The sequence below is a fragment of the Crotalus tigris genome, unplaced genomic scaffold (genome assembly GCF_016545835.1).
Source record: "Crotalus tigris isolate CLP2741 ecotype Arizona unplaced genomic scaffold, ASM1654583v1 scf7180000017549.6302385, whole genome shotgun sequence".
In the NCBI taxonomy this organism is placed as follows: Eukaryota; Metazoa; Chordata; class Lepidosauria; order Squamata; family Viperidae; genus Crotalus; species Crotalus tigris.
In genome coordinates, this window is record NW_024096467.1 from 3,609,095 (window position 1) to 3,636,357 (window position 27,263).

General features: G+C 39.1%; 1 protein-coding gene across 1 annotated transcript in view; it reads right to left on the reverse strand.

Annotated features, from left to right (window-relative positions):
- The window catches only part of PLD1 (phospholipase D1), a 164,573-nt gene that overhangs the window by 27,333 nt on the left and 109,977 nt on the right, over nucleotides 1-27,263 (reverse strand). Inside the window, 11 exon segments of the mRNA XM_039338090.1 lie at nucleotides 7,680-7,768; nucleotides 10,140-10,250; nucleotides 13,052-13,165; nucleotides 13,480-13,598; nucleotides 13,805-13,933; nucleotides 14,827-15,028; nucleotides 18,319-18,525; nucleotides 20,038-20,148; nucleotides 23,305-23,386; nucleotides 25,791-25,812; nucleotides 25,815-25,873. Coding sequence (XP_039194024.1) covers nucleotides 7,680-7,768; nucleotides 10,140-10,250; nucleotides 13,052-13,165; nucleotides 13,480-13,598; nucleotides 13,805-13,933; nucleotides 14,827-15,028; nucleotides 18,319-18,525; nucleotides 20,038-20,148; nucleotides 23,305-23,386; nucleotides 25,791-25,812; nucleotides 25,815-25,873 — 1,245 coding nt within the window.

The window sequence follows — 27,263 nt, forward strand, 5'->3', positions numbered from 1 at the left end:
AGGACTGAGAGGTATATATTCAGAGGGTGGGAATTCTCCATCTGATCTTTCTATTAGAGGCAGTCCTTGACTTATGACCACAATTAGGATCAGAATTTCCACTGTAGTCATTGCAGTCAAGATGGACCTTGATCTTATGACAAATTTTACAGCAAAAATACAGCACCAGAGTCATTAAAATCCAGGTTCCCCAATGTTGTTTTTTTTCCTGGAAATTAGCAAAAAAAGTTGCAAATCATGATCACATAATTGCAGGGCACTGCAACTGGTTGTAAATGCAAGTAGTCCTCAAGCACCAAATTACGATCAAGGGCTGTAAGGTGGTACAACAATATAGACTAGACTAGACTAGATTAGACTATAATTCTTTATCGGCCAAGTGTGATTGGACACACAAAGAATTTGTCTCCGGTGCATAAGCTTTCCGTGTACGTACAAACACAAAATGATCAGTCATAGATCATAAATCATAGTTTCAATCATTATTCATAAGATACAACACTCAGTGATGCTCATAGGATGCTAAATAAGCAATCAACATAAATCATACTAGGATACTGAATAAAACAATTAATAATAATTAATAATTAATAAGTGCAAGTACAGGTCATCACTTTTTCCAAGATCTTTGTAACTTTGAAGCATTGTTAAATGAATGGTCATAAGTCAAGGACTACCTGAACCATTTAAATAATTATGGAAGAGCAAAATTTACAGACCAGAAGATGCAAAGGCAAATTATTTTATACAGTATATATCTGTGGTATTTTTGCCACTTACTGACCAACAGGAGGCAGTATATGACTGGTTTCATTGTCATTGGAACTCCAATTTTAGATCTTAATCAGTTCAACTTCTTTTGATAAGAATTGAAACTATAGATTTTATTCACCGTTATGTAGTGCACTCTGCTTTATGAACTATAGTATCCTCACTACAGCCTGTAGGAAGGGAGGTATAAACTAAGCAATGAGCATGTGTCTTTCTTATTTTAAGATCTCAGATTAGAAAGACAAATCACAGAATTGTGGAACTTGAGAGCATGCAACCTCTAGCCTGAGTGTATGACATACTACAATTTGTCTGTCTAGTCTGAGAACTTAATACACTAGAGCAGATATGTCAAACTTGTGACGTCACATGACATCACGCAACGTATTGGGCCGGTTTTGCCACAGTCTTCTGGATGACACGTCCGGCCCACGGGCCAGCAGTTTGACACCCCTGCACTAGGGAACTAGGGTTGATATGTTAGCAGTGTTGCAATATCTCAGAGGTTGCCACAAAGAAGAGGGAGTCAAGCTATTCTACAAAGCATCTGAAGGCAGGATAAGAAGCAATGGATGGAAACTCATCAAGGAGAGAAGCAACCTAGAACTAAGGAGAAATTTAGAATAATTAATCAGTGGAACAACTTGCCTCCAGAAGTTGTGAATGCTCCAATATTGGAAGTTTTTAAGAAGAGATTGGATAACCATTTATCTGAAATGGTATAGGGTTTCCTGCCTGAGCAGGGGCTGGACTAGAAGACCTCCAAGGTCCCTTCCAACTCTGTTATACCATTCCATGGGTCTGGTTAACATGTTTCTTGGATGACCACAGAGTTTCCTTAATGACCACTCAATTATGGATGTAAATCAAGGACTACCTGTATGATCCTACATCAGATCTGTACCACGAAGCCTCCGTAGCAGAACATCCAGGTTCAGCCATAGTTTCATTCCATACAGCATTAACCTTGTGAACTCTCAAGCTTCCTCCTTCTGTTATATATTCAAGATGGACAGTGTTTAATACTAATTTGTTATGTATATGTAGGGGTTTGGGTCTATACATATGTTGTATATAGTATGTTTAAGTGTGTGTCATGTATGTGTTTCACTTTGAGAGCGGGCAATATGTTTCATTTTTTATGTGTGCCGTTGGGCCCACAGTAAAAAAAGTGACAATAAAGGTTATCTTATCTTACCTCAGAAGACATATTTTTCTTGTCTTATATTCCATCCAAATCTATAACTCAGAAATGGGGAAACTGGGCCAATTCAGATGTTGCCAAACTGCAACTCCCAGAAGTCCTAGCTAGCATTGCCAAAGGTGATATATGTCACCCTCATGCTCCTATGGGAAGGATAATATCCCCAGTGCTTAGAGTATCGACACAAAAATTAGGTATCTTTTCTCCAATTCTGTTACTGAGAAACATTTTTGCTTATCTGTATGCAGAACACTTAGTGGAAAAACAGAAAATGTAGCTTGATATTTTGTTTTGCTATCGAATGGAATCCTGGAGATCCAATTTAGTTGAAACACATGGGCTCTTGCAGCATAAATGTTGATCTGGAGGCCAAGCTGCAGGTCTCACTATCAATCAAGTTTCTGCAAATGCTCTGGGGATGGAGAATTGATCACTTGCTTTGATAGAAATACAATTTGTTACAATGCCTATGCCATTACCTGAATCACAATTATACCCAGGGAAGCATATTCTGCCTCTTTAGCAATATTCTATACCATGGAAAAACCAAGGCTCTATTTAGAATGATGTAAACGCACTTTTCATTTGCATAATGTCTTTGGCTAACGAGAGTTGTGGAACCTTTTCATTTGCATAATTTCTTCGGCTAACAAGAGTTGTGGAACCTTTTCATTTGCATAATTTCTTCGGCTAATGAGAGTTGGGGAACAAGAGTTGTGGAACCAGCCTGGAAAGGTTTCAGCCAAGGCCTTCCTAGAAAGGATTTGTGACCCCCCAACAAGTACATTGTTTGTTCTCATGGCTCAATAGTTAAAAAAATAATTGTGGAAACTGACTACAAAATACAAGTAGTCCTCAACTTACAACCATTCATTTAGTGATGGTTGAAAGTTACAATGGCATTGAAAAAAGTGATTTATGACCGTATTTCACACTTATGACCAGTGGTGAGATTCAGATGGTTCACACCACTTTGGCAGAACCGGAAGCTAATTTTTTGTTGCCCAGGCCCAGAATGGACTTCCGGAAGCGGCATCCAACAGAGAACCGGTTGTTCACATATTTGAATCCCACCACTGCTTACAACTTCGGCATCTTTGAGCTCACGTGATCAAAATTTGGATGCTTGGCAACTGACTCGTATTTATGACGCTTGCAGTGTTCTAGGGTCATGTCATCCCCTTTTGTGACCTGAGAAGCAAGAGTCAAGGGGGAAGCCAGATTTACTTAACTGTGTTAACTAAATTAACAGCTGCAGCTTAACCACTGTGGCAAGAAAGGTCGTAAAATGGGGCAAAACTCACTTAACAACTGTCTTACTTAGCAATGGGAATTTTGAGCTCAATTGTGGTCATACGTCGAGGACTACCTGTAATAAGTAATGCCAGCCTAATCACACATAACTCCAAGCAAATCTTCCTGAATTTAGGAAGGCTCGCTTCTGACCAGATGTAAATAATTCACTTACAGGTACATATGAACCAGTTGCCAAGCGTCTGAATTTTGTTTGCGTGACCGGTGTGTGTGTGTGTGTGTGTGCAATAGTCATAAGTGCAAAAAACAGTCATTTAATCACTTTTTTCAGTGCCGTTATGTCTTTGAACGGTCACTAAACGAACTGCTGTAAGTTGAGGACTACCTGTATATCCCATCTGTTTTTTTAAATAATTGTGCCATTTGGTAATTGATTTATATTTGGGCCTGAGGACTCCAGAAAATAATAATAATAATAATAATAATAATAATAATAATAATAATAATAATAATAATAATAAAAAAAAAGCAAGCAAGGGTAGTACCAATAATAATAGGCTCCTTGGGTGCAATCCCAAAACAACTGGAGCACCACTTGAACACCATTGGTATTGACAAATTCGCTATTAGTCAATTGCAAAAGGCGGCCTTACTAGGAACTGCTTCCATCCTGCGACGATACCTGTAATACCATCAAACATCCACATCTGCCTATCCCAGGTCCTGGGTAAGAACTCGATAGATAGACAAAATGCTAAATCCAGTCTGAACATCTGGCTGACTGTGCGATGATCCATAGTAATAATAATAATAATAATAATAATAATAATAATAATAATAATATATAGCCAAGATATTGTAATGGAGTTTGGCTTGGACAAATGTGCCACACTTACTATCAAACAAGGAAAAATAGTGAAAACTGAAGGAATCAAGATGCCCCACGAAAATAACATTAAGAGTCTGGATGAGGAAGAGTACTACAAATACTTGGGTATCCTTCAAGCTGACAACATCAAGCACACTGAAGTCAAGAAAAAGATTAGAGGTGAATACATCAAGAGAGTGAAGAAGATCTTAAAATCCAAACTCAATGGAGGAAATACCATAAAGGCAATCAACACCTGGGCAATCCCAGTCATTAGATACACAGCTGGAATAGTGGACTGGACTCAAGCAGAACTAAAAGCAATGGATAGGCAGACCAGAAAAATAATGACAATGAATCACGCCCTTCATCCACGCAGTGACATTGATAGACTTTATCTACCAAGGCAAATAGGTGGGCGTGGAATGCTACAAGTACATCAGATGGTTGAAGAAGAAAAAATGGCTTTGGAAGAATATCTGAAGAACAATGATGAAGATGCACTGAAATTAGTATATCAGGAAGGCTTACTGACTACTGGAGAGACCAAACTGGCCTACAAGAAAGACCAAATGAAGAACAGAATAGAGGCATGGGAAGACAAAGCACTACATGGCCAATACATGAAAAAAATAGCTGGGAAAGCAGATAATAATAAAACCTGGCAATGGCTAAGAGCAGGAAAATTGAAGAAAGAGACCGAGGGACTAATTCTGGCTGCACAAGACCAAGCCTTAAGGACAAATGCATACAAAGTCAAAATTGAGAAGACAGCAACAGACAGTAAGTGCCGCCTATGCAAAGAAGCTGAAGAAACAGTGGACCACTTGGTAAGCTGTTGCAAGAAGATTGCACAGACTGATTACAAGCAGCGGCATGACAAAGTAGCAACAATGGTGCATTGGAAGATCTGCAAAAAATATCATTGCCTGTAAGCAAAAACTGGTGGGATCATAAAATAGAGAAAGTCATAGAAAATGATAAAATTAAACTGCTCTGGGACTTCAGAATTCAAACAGACAAGCACCTGCAACATAACACCCCAGACTTAACAATTGTCGATAAGAAAGACAAAAAAGTCTGGATAGTGGACGTGGCAGTGCCTGGAGAAGCAGAATAGAAGAGAAAGAACTGGAGAAGATAACAAAATACAAAGACCTACAAATAGAAATAGAAAGACTGTGGCAAAAGCAAGCAAGGGTAGTACCAATAGTCATAGGCTCCTTGGGCGCAATCCCAAAACAACTGGAGCACCACTTGAACACCATTGGCATTGACAAATTTGCTATTAGTCAATTGCAAAAGGCGGCCTTATTAGGAACTGCTTCCATCCTGCGACGATACCTGTAATACCATCAAACATCCACATCTGCCTATCCCAGGTCCTGGGTAAGGACTCGATAGGTAGACAAAATGCCAAATCCAGTCTGAACATCTGGCTGACTGTGCGATGATCGATAATATAATAATAAACACTGTCATAAACTCACTGAAAAGCAGCAGTCTAGGAAGAAAAGCATAAAAAAAAAAGCAGAAGCAGCCAAAGGACGACCAAAAAGGAGAGTTAGAGCCACTTTTGGAAGGAACTGAAAAGGTTATACATGAAAGCTGTTAAATCCAAAGCTGCTGTAACAGTCTCACAGTTCAGAGATGATCCACAGCTACAATGGCTAATGACTGTGCTTCTTGAAATGCAAGCTTTCCTTTTAGAAATTCCAGACAATTGTCAATGTTCTTTCTCGCCCTGACTATGTGAAGCTACAGTGATCTTCAAGCCATTGTTAGATTAGGATATTCCACCCTGCCAAGATCTTTCATTCCTTTTGTATAAAAGATAGTCACTTGCCATTCAGGTAACCAGCAACATTTTACACATCACTTAAATGATTAAACAAAGAGAAGTGCAAAAGACACACACACACACACTTCAGTTCTCATCGAGCATTTAGACAGAGAAGGTCGCAACATCAAGTCAGAAGGTGCAACATGTTATTTGGCCCCTGAGTTTCAACATTCTGCCTATAAATCTAGTCTTATACTGTGGATGTGACAAATCTGCCTTGGACAATGGGCCCATGCTGTTGAAAAGCTGCATCAACCCTGAGATAAAGAAACATACACGACGACAGAAATCTACACAGTAACCTTTTTGGCCATGCGCCACTGATGGATATTTATTGTTTAATTCATTTCAGGAATGGGCTGAGAACTTAATAGTCCGGATGAACATGGACCAGTGATGGCGAACCTTTTAGAGACCGAGTGCCCAAACTGCAACCCAAAACCCACTTATGCATCGTCCAGTGCCGGGTGGCTGTGGCCCATTGGGTGGGCATAGCTGCAGTGGTAACGGCAGACTTGATGGGACTAAAAAGTTCAATCAATCAATTCCAACTTTGAAGATATTTTTTTCCCTGTGAGAAGTTGAAATTGACTGACTGATTGAACCTTTTTTTTTTTTTTTGCACACGGCGGTGGTGGCCTAAAGTGAAAAGGTTTTATAAAACCCAGCTGAAGGCCTAGGACTGGGGCGACGACACACGTGCCCACAGAGGGGGCTCTGAGTGCCGCCTCTGACACCCGTGCCATAGGTTCGCCACCACTGATATGGCCTGTCCATTTCCATCATTGCAAAAAGAAGCAATATTTTTCCCTTGGGGGCCCCTTGGGGATATTAGTTGTTTTCCTGAAGATGTTTCATTACTTGCCTAGGTAAGATCATCAGTGCTAGCTTAGCCTAGCGTATCACCTGGCTGATGGTGTATCCTAGTCAGGTAATGAGGTGGCGCAGCAGTTAGAGTGCAGTACTGCAGGCCACTTTAGCTGACTGTGTTCAGCAGGTCAGCGGTTCAAATCTCACCGGCTCAAGGTTGACTCAGCCTTCCATCCTTCCAGGGTAGGTAAAATGAGGACCCAGATTGTTGGGGGCAATGTAAATATATATATACATTGCTTACTGGTGTGCACCGCTTAGAGAGTGTTTGCACTTAAAGCGGTATATAAGTCTCATAAATAAATAAATAAATAAATAAATAAATAAATAAATAAATAAATGTATGTCTACAAGAAAACAACTAAGCTCTGAGAACACCAAGAACCCCATAGTTCAAGCCTGAGCTACAAATATTCTATTATTCTTTTTTTCATATGATAGCTAAAATATAAAATAATATCAGTGCAGTATTGAGGACTGTTAACTTACGGCTTGAACCCCTCTCATTCCAGCAAATTCTATAAAATCTGCCAATTCTTGAAGATTATCTAACTTTTAATTAGCTCATCATAGAAAATGTATTTGGACAACGCTAGTTCCCTCAGCCAAGAAACAGAGATGAGCATCATGCCCTAGAATTGATACAACTTGATAGGTAAACCTTTACCTTTTTTTACTCTCTAACTTTGAAGGCTTTTAATTGTGCTTCCCCTAGGTGTGCTAGAAAAGTCTAAGCTAATGTTTCTCAATCTTGACAAATTTAAGAGGTCTGGATCTCAATTCCCAGAATTCCTCAGCAAGTTTTTTCCATTGCAAAAATAATTGCAAAACACTTCCGCCCCCCCCCCATTTTTTTGCAGCTAGGTTACCTGTAAGCTTTGAGAATTCTGTGTGCAATGGCATCACCAATTCGGTTCGACACAAGTTTGTCGTCGGCGCAGCTAATAAAAAACTGGTTCTACAATGGGGAAACAAAAACAGAAAGGAATTGCAAATATTTATGCTGCTAACGAAACTGAATTATTGCATGTTTTTAATGTACAATATTTGGAAAGGCAACCGTTTCTGAAGGAGTAGCTCTGGGATTATTTGTAAGATTATTTTGTGAAATCTGACGAGAAGAAGTCAGAGAAGATCAGCTTTTCTAAAAGTGGAATCTATAATTAATGACCTTCTCTCCCAGTTACTACCTTAGCCTCAGGAAAGCACTGAGCAGTGCATTCTATTTACATAGACTTCAACCTGCTGTGCAATAAAATCAGGGCTTTTCAATCTTTTCACAGATTGTACCATTTTTAGGACATGACAATATTCGAGTACCACCAGTGCTTAGCAAGGTGTCGAGAACTTGACGACTAAAAAAAAGGGAGGGGGGATTTGGGGCTTTTCTGGTTAGATTCATTTGTTGTTATAGAAATGGCTAGTTTATAATATGGAAAAATAAAAAGTTGAGGTTCAATGTTAATGCTTCCTTCTACTGCAACAGAGAAAGTCAGAAGTCAATGCCTTTTCTTTTCTTTTTCCCTTCTCCCCCTCACTTTTCCCCTTTTCTCTCACCTTTCCCTTGCAAAAGCCCTCCCTCTCTTACTCTTTGCTTGCAAAAGCCTCTTGCTCACCCTCTCACTCACTCACTCTTTGCTCGCAAATGGCTCTCTCTCTCTCTCTCTCCTCACCGCTTCGCTAACAAAAGCCTCTTCTCTCTCTTTCTCCGTGTGTTTTTTTCTCTCCCTCTCCTGTCAAAACCTGCTCATTTTATAGTTTCTCCTCTCTCCGCCCTCCTCTTCTCTTCTGGGTGTGTCGGAAGCTCCAATCAGCATGTAGCCGCACACGCAGATCCTGGGGCTTCTGCTGAGCCCTGCAGCTCCAGCTGATCTCCTCCAGACCTGTGCGGCACCACTTTAGCTCATTCCCTCCTCCGCTATACTTGGCTAGGGGTCGTGTATCACCTGTCAGGTGCTAAAGTACCACCGATGGTACGCGTACCAGCGGTCGAAAAGCCCTGCTCTAAATGCCCTGGGAAACAACTCCCAGAATTCTTGCTGGCTGCTTGAGAATTCTGGGACATTTATTTCCCAACACTTCTGAAAAACAAAGGTCATGGAAAGTTCTGGCCGGAATACTATTTAATCGAAGAGTGCATCTTGGAATGAATTCCAGAATTCTCAGCCAAGCAGAATGGTTACCAAGCAGGCAGATTAAAGTTTCTTCAATTCTTGGAAGAAAGAAAGTTTCTCAAGAGACCCCTCTTCTGAAGAGGTGCATGGACCATAGAGAAGACAGCAGATCTTTTCAGTGATAGACACCACTTTTTGCAATATTCCTCTCCCACTCTTTGAGGATTTAAAACAATTAAATCTACATTTTTTCAGTGGCCTTTAACTATGGACTATTACCGCAGTGATTTTCATTTATATAATTATTTGCTTTGTTCCTCTCGATTATAACATTATAATCTACCTATGGTAGAGTATAATAATGGTATAGTATAATCTACAAAGACTGGGTGGCTAACAAAGAAACAACATTATAACATTAAGTTATAATATTGTTTCTTTGTAAGTCACCCAGTCTTTGCAGATTGGGCCAGATAAAACTGTAAATCAGTCAATCGACCAATCAATCAAGAATAACATAAAAAAATTGCATTGAAATTATTGGAGCTCTGCAAAGGAATGTTTAATTTATATTTCTCATTGATAGAATTTGAGTATCTTGAGTATCCTTGATCATTCTCATCGAACACCAAAAGTTTATTACAACGATGAACCATAGTTTCTCAAGGCACACTGAACATGACACTTCTGTGTGCATGAAGGAAATAATAAATTGTGACTTATTCTGCACTTTGAAAGCCCACCATTTATACCCAGAAAGTAATAAACAGGCAAAAAATTACACAATAGAATCAGACTCCTATAAACTGCTGGAGTAAATTCATGGTATCTTTCCCCAAACTGAGAACCTTCCAGTTATGTAGACTTCAACTCCCAGGGTCCTCCAGTTAGTGTGAACATTACTGAGAATTCTGGGAAGTGAAGTCCACCCATCTGGAGGGCAATCAAGGTGAGAAAGCCTCATTTATGTTACTGTTGGCCTGATTCCTACAGAAGACAACATATAATGTCCATCCAACTCCAGGGGACAACCCACCTGGCCTTCTAAGGCAGCTGCCTCCAATCATGAAAATACTCCTACTTAGGCACATACAAAGGCAAAGGCAGCAGTATTTATGTCACTGAAGAATTTCAACCTATATGAAAACTATAAATATAGCCTCCCGCTACTTTCACTGAACTGAGCCAGGTCTTCTACACATAGCAACTACTTGCCTCTATATAGATGTAGTGCTTGCTGTTTTCTATCACGCTCACGTAAGCAGAATGGATCGATTCTTCATGGTACTTAATACCAGCAGACCAGTCGGCAGCAGAGCGAAGCACCTGGGAGAGTAAACACCAGCTTTTTTAAAAAAAAATAGGTAGATAATCATATGCAAGGAGTTTCTGTTTCACAGCATCCAACCAGTTTTAACATAAAAGCCTAACTATATGCAATGGTCTGGCTCTGTTAGCGCTGTCTCCTAAGAATCAGTTTCTGGCGGCAAGTCTTAATATTACTTTTTATTGGATTAGCACGGGGGTCTTCAAACTTGGCTCTTTTATGACTTGTGGGCTTCAACTCCCAGAATTCCTCAGCCAGAGTGCCTGTCTGAGGAATTCTGTGAGTTGAAGTCCACAAAAGGGCCAAGTCTGAAGATCCCTGGATTAGCATGTCGTCTGAAGCCCCCATTTATCATCAAGCAAACAATGGTGTTGAGTGAGATGTGAACCCACTCACTGATTGACTGCAGTTGTTTTTCAGCCTTGCCTAAAGATGTTGGGACACTGAACATGGAAGAATTGGCGAGCTGAGAATGAGGTAAACTCTATTGCTGGCCGCTATCCATTTTCCAAACAGGAAGCAACTAAGGGAATATCAGACAATAATCTCAGATTGTCACTAGTTTCATCTGAGGAGGCAAAAGGGAGAGGGAGGAGGAAGGGATTACTGTCAGCAAAAGATGGTTTTCCTAAGAAAAGCAGTAGAAAAACCTCAAACAGCTGCCACCCCTCTTGCCAGTGTTAACACAACAAAGCATTTCGTTTCTCTTGTCTGAAAAGAATGATGTCATCTGCTAAAACTCTTGCAGGTCATGAACTAATGGACTTAAAGCAGAGGAAAGTAGATTCCTAAGAACAGTTTCACAATATGGCAGGAAATTATGAGTCCTGCCTCATTGGATGTGTAGGAAAAGGAAGTGTCTATAACAGTGGGGGTGAACCTATGGTATGCATGCCAGAGGTGGCACTCGGAGCCCTCTCTGTGGGCACACATCCCATTGCCCCAGCCTCGCCTCCCCCATGACCCTCTCACCAGCAGCCCCCCTGGAGGAGAGTCACTGCCGAACATGGCCCATGCAAAGCAGCGCAGCCAAGGACATGGCAGCCAGGCAGTGTAGACAAGACTCTGCTCTCACGCCCCATTGTGCACAGTTGATGCTGCAGGGGACAGGCAGAGGGTGTGGCCGCCATGGCACTGGTGGGCTGCCTGGGTCATCTGCGGCGGGCCCTGGAAGCGGTGAATGGCCCTGCGGGCAGGCGGGGCAGGGGATGGGGGGCGGGGCAGGGGTAGAATGGGGGCAGGGCCAGTTTTTGGGCACTCGGCTCTAAAAGGTTCGCCATCACTGGTCTATAAGATCTACTTTAATTTACATTCTTGCACTCGGTAGCAAATTGGATCCAATGGTCCTATATTGATTATATTCAAAAGGTACATACACATGTTGATAAAATTGCTTAAATTGCAATATATAGTTAACTTTGGATAACTTAAGCAGGTTAGTACAGGTATAGTCCTTGACTTATGACCAAAACTGAGACCAAAATGTCTGTTGCTAAGCAAGCTGACTGTTAAATGAGTTGTGCCTGATTTTACAATCTTTTTTTGCCAAGGTTAAGGGAATCGCCGTGGTTGTTAAGTGAATTACACAATCGTTAAGTGAACCTGGCTTCCTCCATTGATTTTGCTTGTTGGAAGTTGTCTTTTAGTGGCTATTGGTGCCTCCTAGTTAATCAAAAAGAGAAGGACAAGAAATGGCATCTTTAGGGCTATCTAGACTGAGAAATTAAAAAAAATAATAATCCAGAAAACGGAGGTGGCAAGTTACTTCTGTTGTACTGCTACCAAGAAAACTCCATGGTTGTGTACATGACATCCTTAGGAGTCACGCTCAGTTTGAAAAACTTTATCTTCAAATTGCTGCGACTGTCCATGCCTACAATGAGCAAAACAACTCTTTCTTTGTTCCAGCAAAAGTTTCCATCAATCATTCCCATTTTAAAAAATGTTCGATAAACATTTTTGTTTTGTTTTGTTTTGCTTTGAGATGATGATTCTCCTGTTGAAAATAAATTTTATCTAGCCAGGGACCTTGTCTCGGCAAAAGCAAAGGCCAGCAGATCATAAAAGTCAAGGAAGACAAATAATTTTCAATTTCATAGCATTACAAGAGAACAATCAATCCCATCCACAATCACCTCCTTTGAAACTTTTTCTTACCAACTAATTGTGTTTGGACAAGTCATTCCAACTCCTAAGATTTATTTCCTGTGGAACAAGAAACAAGCTTTCCCAATCTAACATTTTTCAAATCATCTTAGACTGCAACTCTCAATCTTGCAAATAATTGAGAAGAGCACAGAGCTTTTCCAGGGAAGAGTATCTGTCTTCTCTTTCTCCCATTCCCATTCTTCATGATTTAAGAGTCCAAAAACATATTTTCCTGCCACACTGTTTAAAGGAGATTTTAATGAAACTGAAGTGGTAAATGGAAGCCTACTTTAGCGATACAACTGGGAAATGTCTTTTGTTGGTAATTCCAGAAGGCTGCTGAACACTGAGTGACTTTACTTCTGAGTAAATATCCCCAGGGGTAGCTTTGTCTCTGTTTTGAAGAATGGAATATTTTATATAGATGTTTTATCAGTGGATAAGAAAAATAAAAGGCTGTGGATCTCTTCCACAACCTCTCCAGACACACCAGGGATATAGAAAGAAGAAAAGTGGGATTTAATCTAGGGTTCAGAACAATTTCAATCTTGGAGTCATTTTTTAAGGCTTCTTATGATGATAGAAGGAATCCAATATCTAATTTGCCAGTTATGGAGCATTATACATTTCATAAATATTACAACATTCCTACCTGCACTTTGGCGTACACAGCCTCGGGGACTTGATACTTCAACTCATCAGCTGTTCGCTGAGATTTTGGCAACAAGAAAGGATATGAAAGGGACCTGTATTTGGATTTCATGATCTTGTATCATAAAAGAAAAAAGAAAAAATGGAAAAAATGTTGTCATGTTAAGATTTTACATGCAGTTATGACCGTGACATCATTTTACTTCTTACAGACTAGGGCAGGGGTAGGCAACCTTGGCTCTTTTATGACTCGTGGACTTCAGCTCCCAGAATTCCTGAGCCAGCTGTGCTGGCTCAGGAATTCTGGGAGTTGAAGTCCACGAGTCATAAAAGAGCCAAGGTTGCCTACCCCTGGATTAGGGATTCAGAAGATTCCAAATACCTGAATAATTGTTCAATTGAATAATTGAAAAACTATATGACACCCACCTTTGTGAAGTTCCAACGTTGAATGAAGTGCCGAGCTACATTCCGTGCAGCTTTGCCATGGACTACAGAGGCAATGTCATGCCATGGCATCCTTGGCATGGTGTAGCGATCAATAAAATCTAAAAGGGAAGCAACAACAACAAATGTCAAGAGCCAAAAGAACCACCAGCTATTCTTGGGTATGCTACCAACACCTGGTTGGCTATTGTGGGAAATAAGATACCCAATCACCTAGACTTTTGCCCTCCGCTAGCGAAATATTGTCACAAATTCATGGGCCCTCACTGACTGTCCAGATATGATTCTAACTTGCAGTGATGCTTACCAGCAAAGGGTTTATCCAGTTGGACCCAATCTTTAAACACAAAGTTGCAATAATCTTTTCCATGCCAGAATCTAGTTTCACCAAGAAGCTCTCCAACCCCTGTCTTCAAACTGCGAACTGAGCCTTTACCTGTTTCAAACAAAACAGATTCAACACAAGTACAAAACAGATTTTTGGAACTTGGTATTAACAGTAATCTCAATTATTATGCAAATATTTAATCTTCTTTAAATTAATACCAGTCATGAAGAAGAGTGCAACCTCAAAGCAGAGCAAGTGGAATATTATTCAATAGATTAAAGGTCTCTTCTCTTCTCTTCTCTTCTTCCCTTCCCTTCCCTTCCCTTCCCTTCCCTTCCCTTCCCTTCCCTGCCTCCAACATGTGTTAATGTCCCAGAGCAAAGAACCTTTTCCTATTTTCTTTCTGTTTCTTCCATCTTACAAAGATAGAATAGAACAATATCTTTATTGTTACTTTAAATGTACACTAGTCAGCATACATTAAAATGAGATTTCGTATCACCAGTAACAGTTAAGTGAAGTGATCACTCTAACAAAGAAGTATGAACAGGAGTTATGTTCATGTTCCTGCACTCTCTGAAGCATCTTTTTAAAAAATATTTCAGAAGCCTGGCACAACCCTTCTTTATATATCCTGGAGATTAGTGTAGCAATAGTTGGTCTTAGGAATGAGGAGACCCAGTTCCAAATTTCCACTAGATTGTAAATCTCATTGATCTGAAGCCATTCAATCATCCCAGCTTCATCATATGGTCCTTGTGAAGATAAGAAGAGATATTATTTTGCTCCCTTAAGTTGGATGTACAGCATATATAATAGCCTGAGTGCCACCTACCTTTATGTTGCTCAACTTTTCCCTGTTTTATGGAGAAATTTAATTAATTGATTTTATTTGAATAAAATCATTAATTCATTTTTATATCATCCTCAAAGTTCTTGAAAGGATTTTGACCCTGAAATATGGCACAGAAATACAATGAATAAGTAAACAAATCACTCACAAGAATCACTGTCTACGCTGCTCACGCTGTCTGCATGATGCATAGTATGTCGATGGAGCTGTCTGTAGATGCTGAATCTGGCAAATTTCTTGGGTCTCCCTACTCCTTTCATTCTTGAAACTTCTGGGGCATCATCACTGCATCCTTGAAGAGGTGTAATTACTGGAGGCTCCATCTGAGGTTGAACAGTTTCAGCTAAAGACTTGGGGCAGAAAAAGGACACATAAGGTTCAATTTAAATATGTGTTTATGTATCTGTCTTGGAGAAGGTGGCTGCTAAAAATTGACACCTGATTTGGTGGTATGTAATCAATTTTAATCAACATGTATCTCTGTGTATTCAGAATATGTAACAGCCCTTATACGCATATACCTATAAATGAGGGTTTATCAAATCTGCCAACATCCGTAAAAGCCATCACAACATATTTTAATGTCCTCATATCTTGATGTCATAATGCGAATAGAGCATTTATGTAATGATATTATGACGTCTAATATAAATGTGCAAATCATGTCATTTTTTTTTAAAAAATCCCATATTTATCATTACTTGCTCTTCTTGCCCACAGATGCTTTTGGACCAAATGAATCAAAGCTGCTCTCCAGGGAAAATGAATGAGCTATGAAGAAGATCCCTCCTATTTTCATTCAGAAGTGACACAGACCCACAAGTACTATATCGCATGACATTTCTGAAAAGATGGACAGGTTTAAAGGGAACGCATAGAATGAACTGCAAGAGAAACGGAAATAAATATCCAAGCCAATTCTTTGGCATGGATATTGCAAAACTAGTTTTGGTTTCATGTGTTTCCCACTGCATGTTATCAAAAACAAATATTAGAAATACTTATGCAATAATTTAAATCACAGTTCTCTTCACAGTTTTGGATTTTGAGCTAAAAGTCAGTGTGTCTGAATATGCCTAACAGTTGTAGCCCCTATAGAATGTTTCCTGGAATCTTTTTTTTTTATTATTGAAATTTTTTTAAAATTTTACAAAAAAAATTCCCTTCCCCAAACCCTCCCAACCCACCCCAACCCTCCCCCAACCTTCCCAGAGCTGAATACAGGCTTAATTAAAATTTAAAAGAAAATTTTTTAAACACAAATAAACCATATACAAATTTGGTTACAATAATTAAACAAATCATAAAATACTTTAACACCAATATTTAAAAAGCAGAAAGAGAAAAAGAAAAGAAACAAGAAGAAGAAGAAGAAAAAAGAAAAGAAAAAAAAGAAATTAGAAAGAAAGAAAAAAAAATATCTATAAAAGTTTCCTGGAATCTTGAAACACCTCCAGCTAGTTCACAACCCCATTAGGTCATCAAGCGATGCTGGTGTATGGACAGATGGTTTCATGCATGTGTGTCCACCACTGAAAGAAAAGAAGAAACTGGCATTCTCCAATTCTGGCAAGATTGCAACTCCTAGCCTTCTCAATCTAACATTGACTAAACCCTTGATACTCTTAAGAAATATACCAGCTAATGTGATCTGAAAAAAGTTGTCTAGACTAAGGACTTTGATGCTAGGGTTGATAGGGTTGATGCTAGGATGTCAAACCACGTAGCAGGGCTGTATCTCATCTTTCCTATTACCTATTCCTTTAGCATCTTATGACTTTGTTGTCTGTATCTTATGATTTATGTTGACTGCTTTTATTGAGTATCCTACGACTATCACTGAGTATCTTATGATTTATGATGATTGTATTTTAGGATTATGATCATGATTTATCATTTGTTGCTTGTACATACAGTGAGAGCTTATGCACCAGAGACAAATTCTTTGTATGTCCAAACACACTTGGGCAATAAAGAATTCAAATTAAATAAAAATAAACAAGACCTGGATGTCCCAACTGATTCTGCAAAAGATATTCAGATAGAAACTGAAGGTAGATAGATATTCAGTTTCTAGAGCATCACAGGGTGTCTGCAATCCACATTAAATTGGCTTGTTAGCAGGGGAAACAGTGTTAGCAGTGCAGGTTAAAAGGCACCAGAAACTGGATGCAGGAAATCTTATTTGATAGATACAGCCCTTTATAAAATGACTTCCCATGAGCTGGGCCCGCTAGAAATCTTAAACCAATTGCCAGGCACCTCCACTGACCCGAGCAGCTGTCTAAATGTCAATCTGAAACAAGGTAGGAGAATTACTTTCTCAATTTCTTGTTGGTTTTCTGAAAGACACAATTTAAAAGGAAAGGAAACTGACCTATACAATATGCATTTATTTCACAGAGAGGCAACACTGAGTTCAGAGGATTTGGAGATCAGTAAAGTGCAAGACACCTGTACAATTTAATTTTGGATGGGGGTATTAGTAAATTAACTTTAGAATCTCTTTAAAAAAAAGCACACGCTTTAACAAGGTGAGCGAAATACAAAATCAACTCTGGGAAAAAAAACAGAATCAAAATCTGATAGAAATCACCCTGTGTTCCTTTGCCTTTTCTTTGTGGCATCTTATCAGTTTAAATCAGGGTAGCAAAGGATCATAAATAAAAAAAATGTTAGAGTTATACATTCCTTGTTGTTTCCTAAATCAAAGTTCTCTGGAATCTGACACAAAGCTTATGAAAGACAACCCTGCAGATATATGAGGTATTTGTGAATATGATTTTATCTAGACAAAGTTATCTTGGAAATGTGTACATTGATACATATATTTGCTTTTTTAAAAACATAATGTTTATTAAGAATTTTAATTAAATATTAAAAAGTAATAAAAGCTCAACATAGAGAAAGAAAACGTAATGGGAGGAAAGAATAGAAAGTGCTGGGAAAAATAAAAAGGAATAAAGAAAAATAAGTTCTAAACAAATAAAAACAAATTTAGCAACTCTTTGCCCCCTATAAGGTTAAATAAACATGTCTTCATTCCATATTCCATCCTTTAGCTATAAGCAAACTCATAATACGTTAATCCTAGTGTGAGCAAAAAGTTCTTAAAGGGTTTCCAGAACATTGCCAAACAAAAAAATCTTATTTTAACTGTGATCAAATAAACTCACTTTATATTCCTTCATTTTACTTTTTAAGTCTTGATCTTTAATTCAATCAAATATTTATTTCTATACCACCTTCATTATTTTTACAAACAACTCAAGCCAGCTATTATATCCAACACATTTTTCTCCTTCTATTTTCTCCACAATACAACCCTGTGATGTAGGTTGGGTTGATGAAGATTGACTAGCCCAAAGTCACCAAGCTGGCTTTCATGGTTAAGGCAGGACTAGAACTCACAGTCTCCTGGTGATTGGTCCAAAGTTGCCTAGCCAGCTTTCATGCATGAGGCAGGACTAGAACTCACAATCTCCTGGTTTCTAGGAACAGATTTGATATTGATGTTTCCTGAACAAGCTGAAGGTAGTACCAATCTCAGAAGTAGCTTCCCTGATTTGTGTAGCCCCACCTCACCAATGTGTGCTCTTCCCAATGTGTGCTCTTCTCAGACTGTAGAAATCATACTTACAGAAAGATTCACTGAAGACTCAGATTTGGCTGCTGTCATACGTTTCACACTGCCCACATCCGTCAGTCGGTGCTCATTGTCATCCCATCTGCCATACGCCAAGTCTATGCCACCAACAAAAGCTACGGATTGGTCAATGATCACCAGCTTTTCATGGTGGGCCCATAAATAAACAGTAGATGACACATGATCAGGGTGCCTCATTACCTGGAAAGGAAACACTGACCTTAAAATCAAGGGAGTTATAGATGAAGATTTTAATCTAAGGTAGAAACCTTAGATGATCAGAAATTCCATATAGGTAAATAAATATGCAAGATTCCCTTTTTGAGTAGGTTTTTCTCCATCGCATTCAACCAGCATGCTGCCCCAATTATGTAATCATTCCTAAATTTAGGAGGACTTTTTCTCTTTGGCTAGGTTTAACACCTTCTTGACACTCAACAATGAAGCAAGGTTCTATGCTCACATGGAAAAGGAGCAACTTTAAGTCATTTTGTATTTTATTGTCCCTGATTTATGTCTGGAGTTGTTATCTCTGTTTCTAGATAAATGCCTTGGTCATTCAGATTCATTTTATCTTTGACCTGTCTGATCATCTTGATACCGTCTCATTGAATGCAGCCAAAGACAGACAGCCCTTGACTTATAACCATTCATTTAGCAACTGTCTGAAGTTACAGCAGCACTGAAAAAAGTGACTTATGACTAGTCCTTGCACTAACGACAGTTGCAGCATCCCCACAGCCATGTGTTCAACCAGCACATATTTATGATAATTGCAGAAACCAGAAACATCTGATCCTAATCTGCTACTTCCCCAGCTGGCTTCCAACAAGGAAATATTCACTTAATGATTGCATGATTCAGTTAACAACTGCAGCAATTCACTTAATAACCATGACAAAACAAAGTTGTAAAATCGGGTGCGGGTCATTTAACAATGGCCTTGGTTAGCAATGGAAATACCAGTTCCAACTGTGGTTATAAATCAAGGATCACCTCTACTTGTCATGCCTATGGAGATTCTCAGTCATCCAGTTCATGGTTGTCCCAAAGGTGCTTTTTCAAAAGGCAACTGGACTTTCTTGTTTTTCCCCTGAAGATGAGTTTCCCTTCTTGGATGAAAAGTGAAATGTTTTCAAGGAACCCCCCCACCCAAAAAATCCAGTTGCCCTTTAAAAAGCACCTTTGAGGCTACTTGTACTCTTTTGCTAGCTCTAGTATTCAATAAGTATCAACAAGAAGGTTTTAGATATCTTTTTGCTCAGATGAGCTGATTATTTAGTTCTACTTTATTACAACTGGCAACATTACATTTTCACAGTTCTATATAGCGTTGTTTATTTGGGAATAGCATGTGTTATGTATATTTCAGTACATTTTATTCTTGGAATTTATTCTGATCTGGTCTATGACTATAATAAAACTGAACCAAAGTTTGTGATTTGCTCTAGAAGAACGAACAGGACTGATTTACTGGCAAGGGCAAAATGACAGAATGGAAACTACTTAGTGTATATCTTTCGGACATGTCCTTGTAAACGTAATAGAACATGTTTTTGAGTATAGCACTAAAGTACTGCTTCTTCCTATGCCAATCTTGAAGTTGTTTTGTGAATAGAGCAACAGTTACTCTATGGAACTCACCACCTCAACGTGGAGAAGCTATTCCTGAAGATAAATAAACAGTGTAATTGTTACAATGGATACAAATACCTTAATATTAGGATGAAGGCGCATTAGAGTCCTCTTGGTATATTCACTGTTGATACCCAGAGCAAGCTCTACCTCTTTGTAGAGCATCACAAAGATTCTTACTCCCTGTTGCTGTTAGAAGAAAAAAAATACCAGTCATATTTGATGCATGCAGAACCAACTAAAAGATTCATGATTGCTTTAGACCAGTGCTTATTTGTTGGGGTTATGCTACAATAGCAAGCTGGGCAATCTTTTGTGGGTCAGGGGTTAGAAGAAGGGATGTTAAGAAGAAGAATGATGCTACTAATGGCCCAAAATGGACTACAATCATTAAATGCAACAAAATACACATTTTACTTATTAGCTATTTGGATTTTATGAGCTACAGCTTGACTTCTGTATCTCCTTCAACTATCCATGAAGGCCTACTTCAGGCTTCCTATCTTTTGAACTGGGAGAAGCTGCTTCCTAGAGAAGTATCTTTTTGGTGGTGACCCTCTGATGTGGAATTCCTTACCAGAGGGATTCTTCATTTCTCATTTTGTAGTGAGAATACTTGAGTGAGATAAGTAAGCTGCAGAGTCCAGATGTTATTCTCCATATATGGTTTTCTGGCTAATAACTTTTATAATTTGAAGATGTTTTGACTGAGATATTTTTAAGTGCTATTGATGACTAATGTAAAGAAAAAAGCTGACATTAGCAAATGAATAAGTTCCAGAATCTGAAACCTTCAATTTATATAACTTCAGATGTTAGTCACATAGCATAGAACTTCAACAACATCTTGAAGAAGAGAATCTTTCTTTTTCTCTTTCTCTTTTTTCTTTCTTTCTTTTCTTTCTTTCTTTCTTTCTTTCTTTCTTTCTTTCTTTCTTTCTTTCTTTCTTTCTTTTTTTCTTTCTCTTTCTTTCTTTCCTTCCTTCCTTCCTTTCTTTCTCCCTTTCCTTTCCTTTCCTTTCCTCCTTTTTCATTATGGATATTCCAGTATTCTAGATTCTATGCCCAATAACAAATGCTATATGTGACTAGCACCCTTTATCTGCAGGATTCTTGCCCTCCTTGAAGAAAAGACATGGGAAAAGAAAGAGATATTTCTGGATAGTTTGAAAAGGCAAAAATAAGGGATCTTCATTCAGAACTAAAGGAGGTATCTGGGAGAACAAGTTTCTCTTTTGATAAATGCATGCCTTGTGAACAGACCAGCAATCCATCCTGCAGCAGGCATTTACTGAGTGTGCCCAGGATGAGGTGTCAAAATTCCAGATGAGCTCACTAAATATTCCAAAATACTAGACAGCTCTGTTCCTGCTCTATGTTCCTTTGATGCTGGTAAACATTATCCTAATCTAAAATAACCATGAAACTTAGCAACCTGCGCATGGTTAAAAAATAATTGCTAAATTCAAAATTAAAACTAAAAATATCACCCAGTTTAAAATCTAAGATCTAGAAGCAGAGCAGCCCAAGGGACTTCAATTGTGACATGACCTTTCCTTTCTTTGCCACAATAAAATTATTTTATGTTTGCCAGAAGTGTATCAATGATTTGAGTGCCATCCTAAGGTGATAGTCTAGGATGGGATCATCCCCTTGACACAAAGGGAATCGTTCTTTCTGACTCACAAGAACTCAAAAAAATACCTTGACCACATTGGCAAAAGTATTTTATGAAGATGACAGGAAGCTTCCATTAAAGTAATGTCACCTCAAGCTCAATAACAAGGCACATGTTAAGCCCTCTGCTAATTAGACCTATATTTTTGGAGAAGATCAATGCCTACCATTAGCAATTTAATGAGTATCCATTTTGAACACAGACAAATATATTCTATCATATCACACTGTGAGATCATCTCTCTGGAAAGTCAATTTATACTATTTCTGCTCATGCCACTGATGTCCCTTGGAACAGGCCAAAAGAGATGATCACACAGGATGCAGCTAGCATTAGACCTAAACTCTCTCTCCAGAGTTTCTTGAGTGCAGAGGCCTTCAAAGGGAACATGGGAAAATGCTCGCAAATTGAACAGTGTTGCTGGAATCACCTACAATCAAGGAGAGGTTTAGGAAGGAGGAATTTTCTATCCCTAACAATATTCAGGGGTTTGGCACAGAGGTTAAGGAAGTTCATTGAAAATGAGACAGGAGGTCATGTGAAAGGGAGATGGACAGAGGTGGGATTCAGTCAGTTCGCACCACTTCAGCAGAACCATAGCTATTTTTTTGTTGCCCAGGCCCAGAATGGGCATCCACACAGAGAACCGGTTGTTCACATATTTAAATCCCGTCACTGGAGATGGACCTAAAAAAGATTAGCCCACTGAAGCAAACTCCTCTACTTCCGAAATCAGTCCAGGAAATGTAATGAAGTTTAAGCAATGAGCACTGAGGCTGTAGTATAAATGCATATAAAGATAAATACTTCAGTTTTATAGAAGCTTAGCACAGCTCAGGAAGGAAGGAAGGAAGGAAGGAAGGAAGGAAGGAAGGAAGGAAGGAAGGAGGGAAGGGAGGGAGGGAGGGAGGGAGGGAGGGAGGAAGGAAGGAAGGAAGGAAGGAAGGAAGGAAGGAAGGAAGGAAGGAAGGAAGGAAGGAAGGAAGGAAGGAAGGAGAAGGGATTATTATTTAGGCAAATGCTGGGTTCATAATGTGCAAACAAAGATAAGCTAAAACATACAATATTCCCCTCCATGTATGTGTATGACTGTCTATCTGTATATATACACACATACACTGAAAAAGCAAACCCACATTTTCTCCATTAATACACAAATGCACCACAATAAGCAGACAACATACTCCTAAGAAAACATGGGGGAAACCTCTATGGCATCTGATATACCATCTGGATACTGGCAGAAAAGAACAGAAGGAAACAAATCTGGAACTTACCATGTAAGCCATAATTATTTTAATTGATCACCAGACTGATTCTGGCTTTTCCAGCAAGCTTAGCATACTAGTGTGAGTCATCATCCAAACAACCTAGAATACTGCATTAACATAGGCCGTAATGTAAGTTCATGGTCCAGCATGTTGGGCAGCTCAAAAAACTGGATTAACCATATTCAGTTATCTGCAGTAGCATCTACCCAAGACACAATATTTGCGTAATGTCAAAGGCTATCTGCTGCATCTTCACCTGACTTAGCTAAGAGTGTTGAGTGAACACAGCTAGTACATCATGAATGCAGCCATATCTTGAGTCCCTGTCTGAAAATTGAGAGATACCTCTATTCTCTTTCGCAGCTTTGTAAGGCTTGAAAAATACTGCACACTTACAGCTTTTCGTCTCAAAATGCAGTCTAATCTCCAGCGATTTCCTTCCACCACAGGCCGCTTCATAAATATTTCGGGGCTCAGCCTGTAAAAAAGGTAGAAAAGCAAATAGGTTTGGTTGAAAAATACACTAGTGAGCTTTTCTCGATGGAACTGTTGTCCACTTTACTACACTTTCTGAAATGAACACGAGCAGATGCCCCAATCCATGCAATTAAGTGGGAGAGTCTGCCAGCAAACCAGACCCTGATCTCTTTCTATTACAATATAAAACAGCAATGCCTCCTTAAAACTGACAGTCATTTTCAAGTGTTGCTGATCCTCCCAATAGGGAATATAACAATTCCGGGTGGAAAAATATTTCTGTTGCCTAGGTTTTAGAGGCTCTTTGTCTTACATATTTTATTTCTCATTCTAAAATTATTTTTTTTCAAAAACAGTTGGAAGGAAAAATACAAACAAATTAAATTTGGAGATAGAAATTGTTTTATTCTCCTTTTTTCTTTTTTTCTCAAAGCCAAAAGGAAAAATAATCATCCTCCCTTAAGGTTGCTTACAAAGTCACAATACAAGCAGCACATCAAATGACAGGGGGCCTGCATGATGGGAAAAAACGGTAGCTAATTTTTTGTTGCCCAGGCCCAGAATGGACTTCCGGAAGCGGCATCCACATAGAGAACTGGCTGTTCACATATTTGAATCCCACCACTGGCCTAAACCCAGTTCTTGCTTTAATCACTCTAAGGTCCTTTTTCCATTCTAGAGCCAATATTGGGAATGAGATATTGGGGAGGAAAATATCTGAATTATATTATATACATTTTTGGACTAGTGCCACTAGTTTCCCCCTCCCCTCTCTCTTGTTTCAAAATGCCATAGCTCTTTGGGGGTCATCTTTTTATACTCAGCATTTCCCACCTCCCAACAAATAGGCCACAACTTTCCTTGATGCTCAGAACATCCATACAGATGGGGAAAATAAGTCATCAAAGGTTTTTCAATGAAGAGCAAAAGTTATGATCTTATGTTTTGAAATACACTAATACTTTCCAGTTCTCTTTGGCAAATTTGATACCTGCCAATACAATGACAAGTTTTGCAGTTTCCATTTATTCAGTAATATAGTCCAGCTTATCTTTTCTTTGTCTGAAGGTAGAAGCTGAGCAGGATTAGGTTTAATCAGTTCTGCGATAGGAAACCACCGAAAAACTCCAGGACTTAAAGATTAGCCTTGAAAGCTACAAAAATTTCCCAGAAAATGGCAATAGCAAATCATTTCTGTACTGTTGTTGATTGAGACATATCCATGATGTCACCAGGAGCTCAGCATTACCTTTCACTTTTTATTGAAAGATTAGAGTGCACATTGTTTATATGTGAAGAAAACCAACAAGTATGACTTGTAAAACTTCATGTTTACATGGGACTTGGCTCGGATCCAAACAGTCAGCTGAACTCAGAATCCAGTTTATAAGCACTGTGGCTATTCATTGTTGAACAAGATAATGTGGGGCCAGATGACTCTATTCCCTACTGCTTCACCCCTCTTTTCCTAATCCTGTAATCCCCTCCAATTATTTGAACACTTTTTTGGTGTCTCAGGTCCCTTAATTTACAGGTAGTCCTCAACCTATGACCACAATTGAGCCCAAAATTTCTGTTGTTAAGTGAGACATTTGTTAAGTGAGTTCTGCCCCATTTTACAACCTTTCTTGCTCAGTTGTTCAGTGAATCACTGCAGTTGATAATTTAGTAACTCTGTTGTTACCAAATCTGGCTTCCCCATTGATTTTGCTTGTCAGAAGGTTGCAAAAGGTGATCATATAACCTTGGGACACAGCAATGGTCGTAGGTATGAACCAGTTGCCAAGCCTCTGGATTTTGATCGCGTGTTCATGGGGATGCTACAAAGGTTGGAACTCTGAAAAATGGTCATAAGTCACTTTTTTTCAGTGCCATTGTAACTTTGAATGGTCACTAAATGAACTGTTGTAAGGCAAGGACTATCTGTACTTGCTAAACGTTCAAGAAACACCAATAGGAGACTTTCCATTTTTATTTTTTTCCCCATGCAAAAGAGACAAGCTGAAAAGGAGTCAGTACATTAATGCAGTGTTTCCCAAACTTGACAATTTTAAGGCATGTGGACTTCAACTCCCAGAATTCCACAGCCAGCGTTGCTGGCTGTGGAATTCTGGGAGCTGAAGTCCTCATGCCTTAAAATTGTCAAGTTTGGGAAACACTGCATTAAAGTAATTTCTGTTAGATTAAAAGTTTTAGTTGGCTCGTTTTGTTTCCTCAGCCAAGTGTCCTGTTTCTCTTATTCTCTGCCTCTTCCTCCAAGATGTTGCCAAACCATCTGGTCCTGCTGTTAAGTTTCCATGTGAAAGGACCCTAACAGTGCCACATTATAATTAAATATACCTTGAGAGGCTAGAAGGAGGCTGAGCAGGAAGGGTGGAATCTGATCATGTCAGTTAAATACTAACCACCAATCTGTGATGAAAATCTTTCCTTGGCAGCTTCCATGGCATTTGCTACATCTTCAAAGTACCCCTTGGCATTTACATACCTAGAAGGAATGACAAGATTACACAAATAGGGGCAGGGCTCCGGAAGCAAAAGATAACAATATAAAGTACTTTTGTTTTGTTTTGAATATTGGGAGAAGCACAGAAAAGGAGGAAACACAGAAAAATGAAAGAAGTGAAAATGATTAGTGGACGAGAACATCTTCATCACCAGGAAAGATTGAAGCAATAATTGTAGGACTTTTTGCAGAAAAGATTGTAACAATAACTGTAGAACTTTCCCCCCTACCCCCGGAGCTATAAAGATGTGTATGTAGAAAACAAACATAATGGAGGTATGTGAAACCATGCATGGTGTAGAAAATGTGGAAAGTTTTTTCTCTCTCTCCTTTCACAGACTTAAACCTTGGGGTCATCCACTGAAACTAAATACTAAAGAAACTCAAAGGCAGAGGAAGGATTGCTTTCTCCATAGATAGTAATACAGGGGAAATTGCTGTCATTAAACATGACAACGACCAGCAGTTTTGGTGTTTTAAAAAGGGATTTGTACAATTCAAGGAAAACAGGGCTGGGTGGCTATATGCCATCAATGAATCCCGGCAGGCTATTTAAGCAGCAATTGCTGAAGAGCGACAGTAGAAGAGATAAAATATATTTAAGCTTCACCTGCTGGAGACCAACAAATAGAAGAGCGCCATTGACCTTGAACCTACTTTTGAGTTTTGTGGCTGCACCCAGTTGACCACACAAAATGCTGCTGTGCTAAATGGGGACCGGATGCAGTTTTTATGTTTTCAACGGGGGCGGGGGTGTGATAAAGAAGTCAATTAGTAACCAATATTCCAATATCAATCAGAACACAATCTTCACAGCTATTTTTATTTTAGTTATTAAATTTAGATACCACCCATCTCATTGTCTAAGTGACTCTGGGCGGTTTATAAATGAAAGCTATAAAGCAGTGTTTCTCAACCTTGATAATTTTAAGGCATGTGGACTTCAACTCCCAGAATTCCACAGCCAGCAATGCTGGCTGTGGAATTCTGGGAGTTGAAGTCCACATGCCTTAAAATTGTCAAGGTTGAGAAACACTGCTATAAAGCCATAAAAAATATCGTTAACACAGGGTCGAAAACAGACTTAAAAACAAAGTTAAAAACAAGTTAAAAGGAGGAGGGAGCACCCTCAAGTCACCAGGCTCCCCCAGGATTGCATGGCTGCTCTTTAATCCTCTAATACCAGTTGGCGGAGCCAGGTCAACTCTTCAGGAAGGCCAGAATGCAGAGGCCAACCTCACCTCATGGGGCAAGTGGTTACGTACAGTGGGGGCAAAGGCAGAGAAGACTCTCTTTTCTTTTGTTTGAACAAACAAAATTACATTGAAACTCTGAATCATCATATGGAGATTTAAGTATGACTCATCCACAT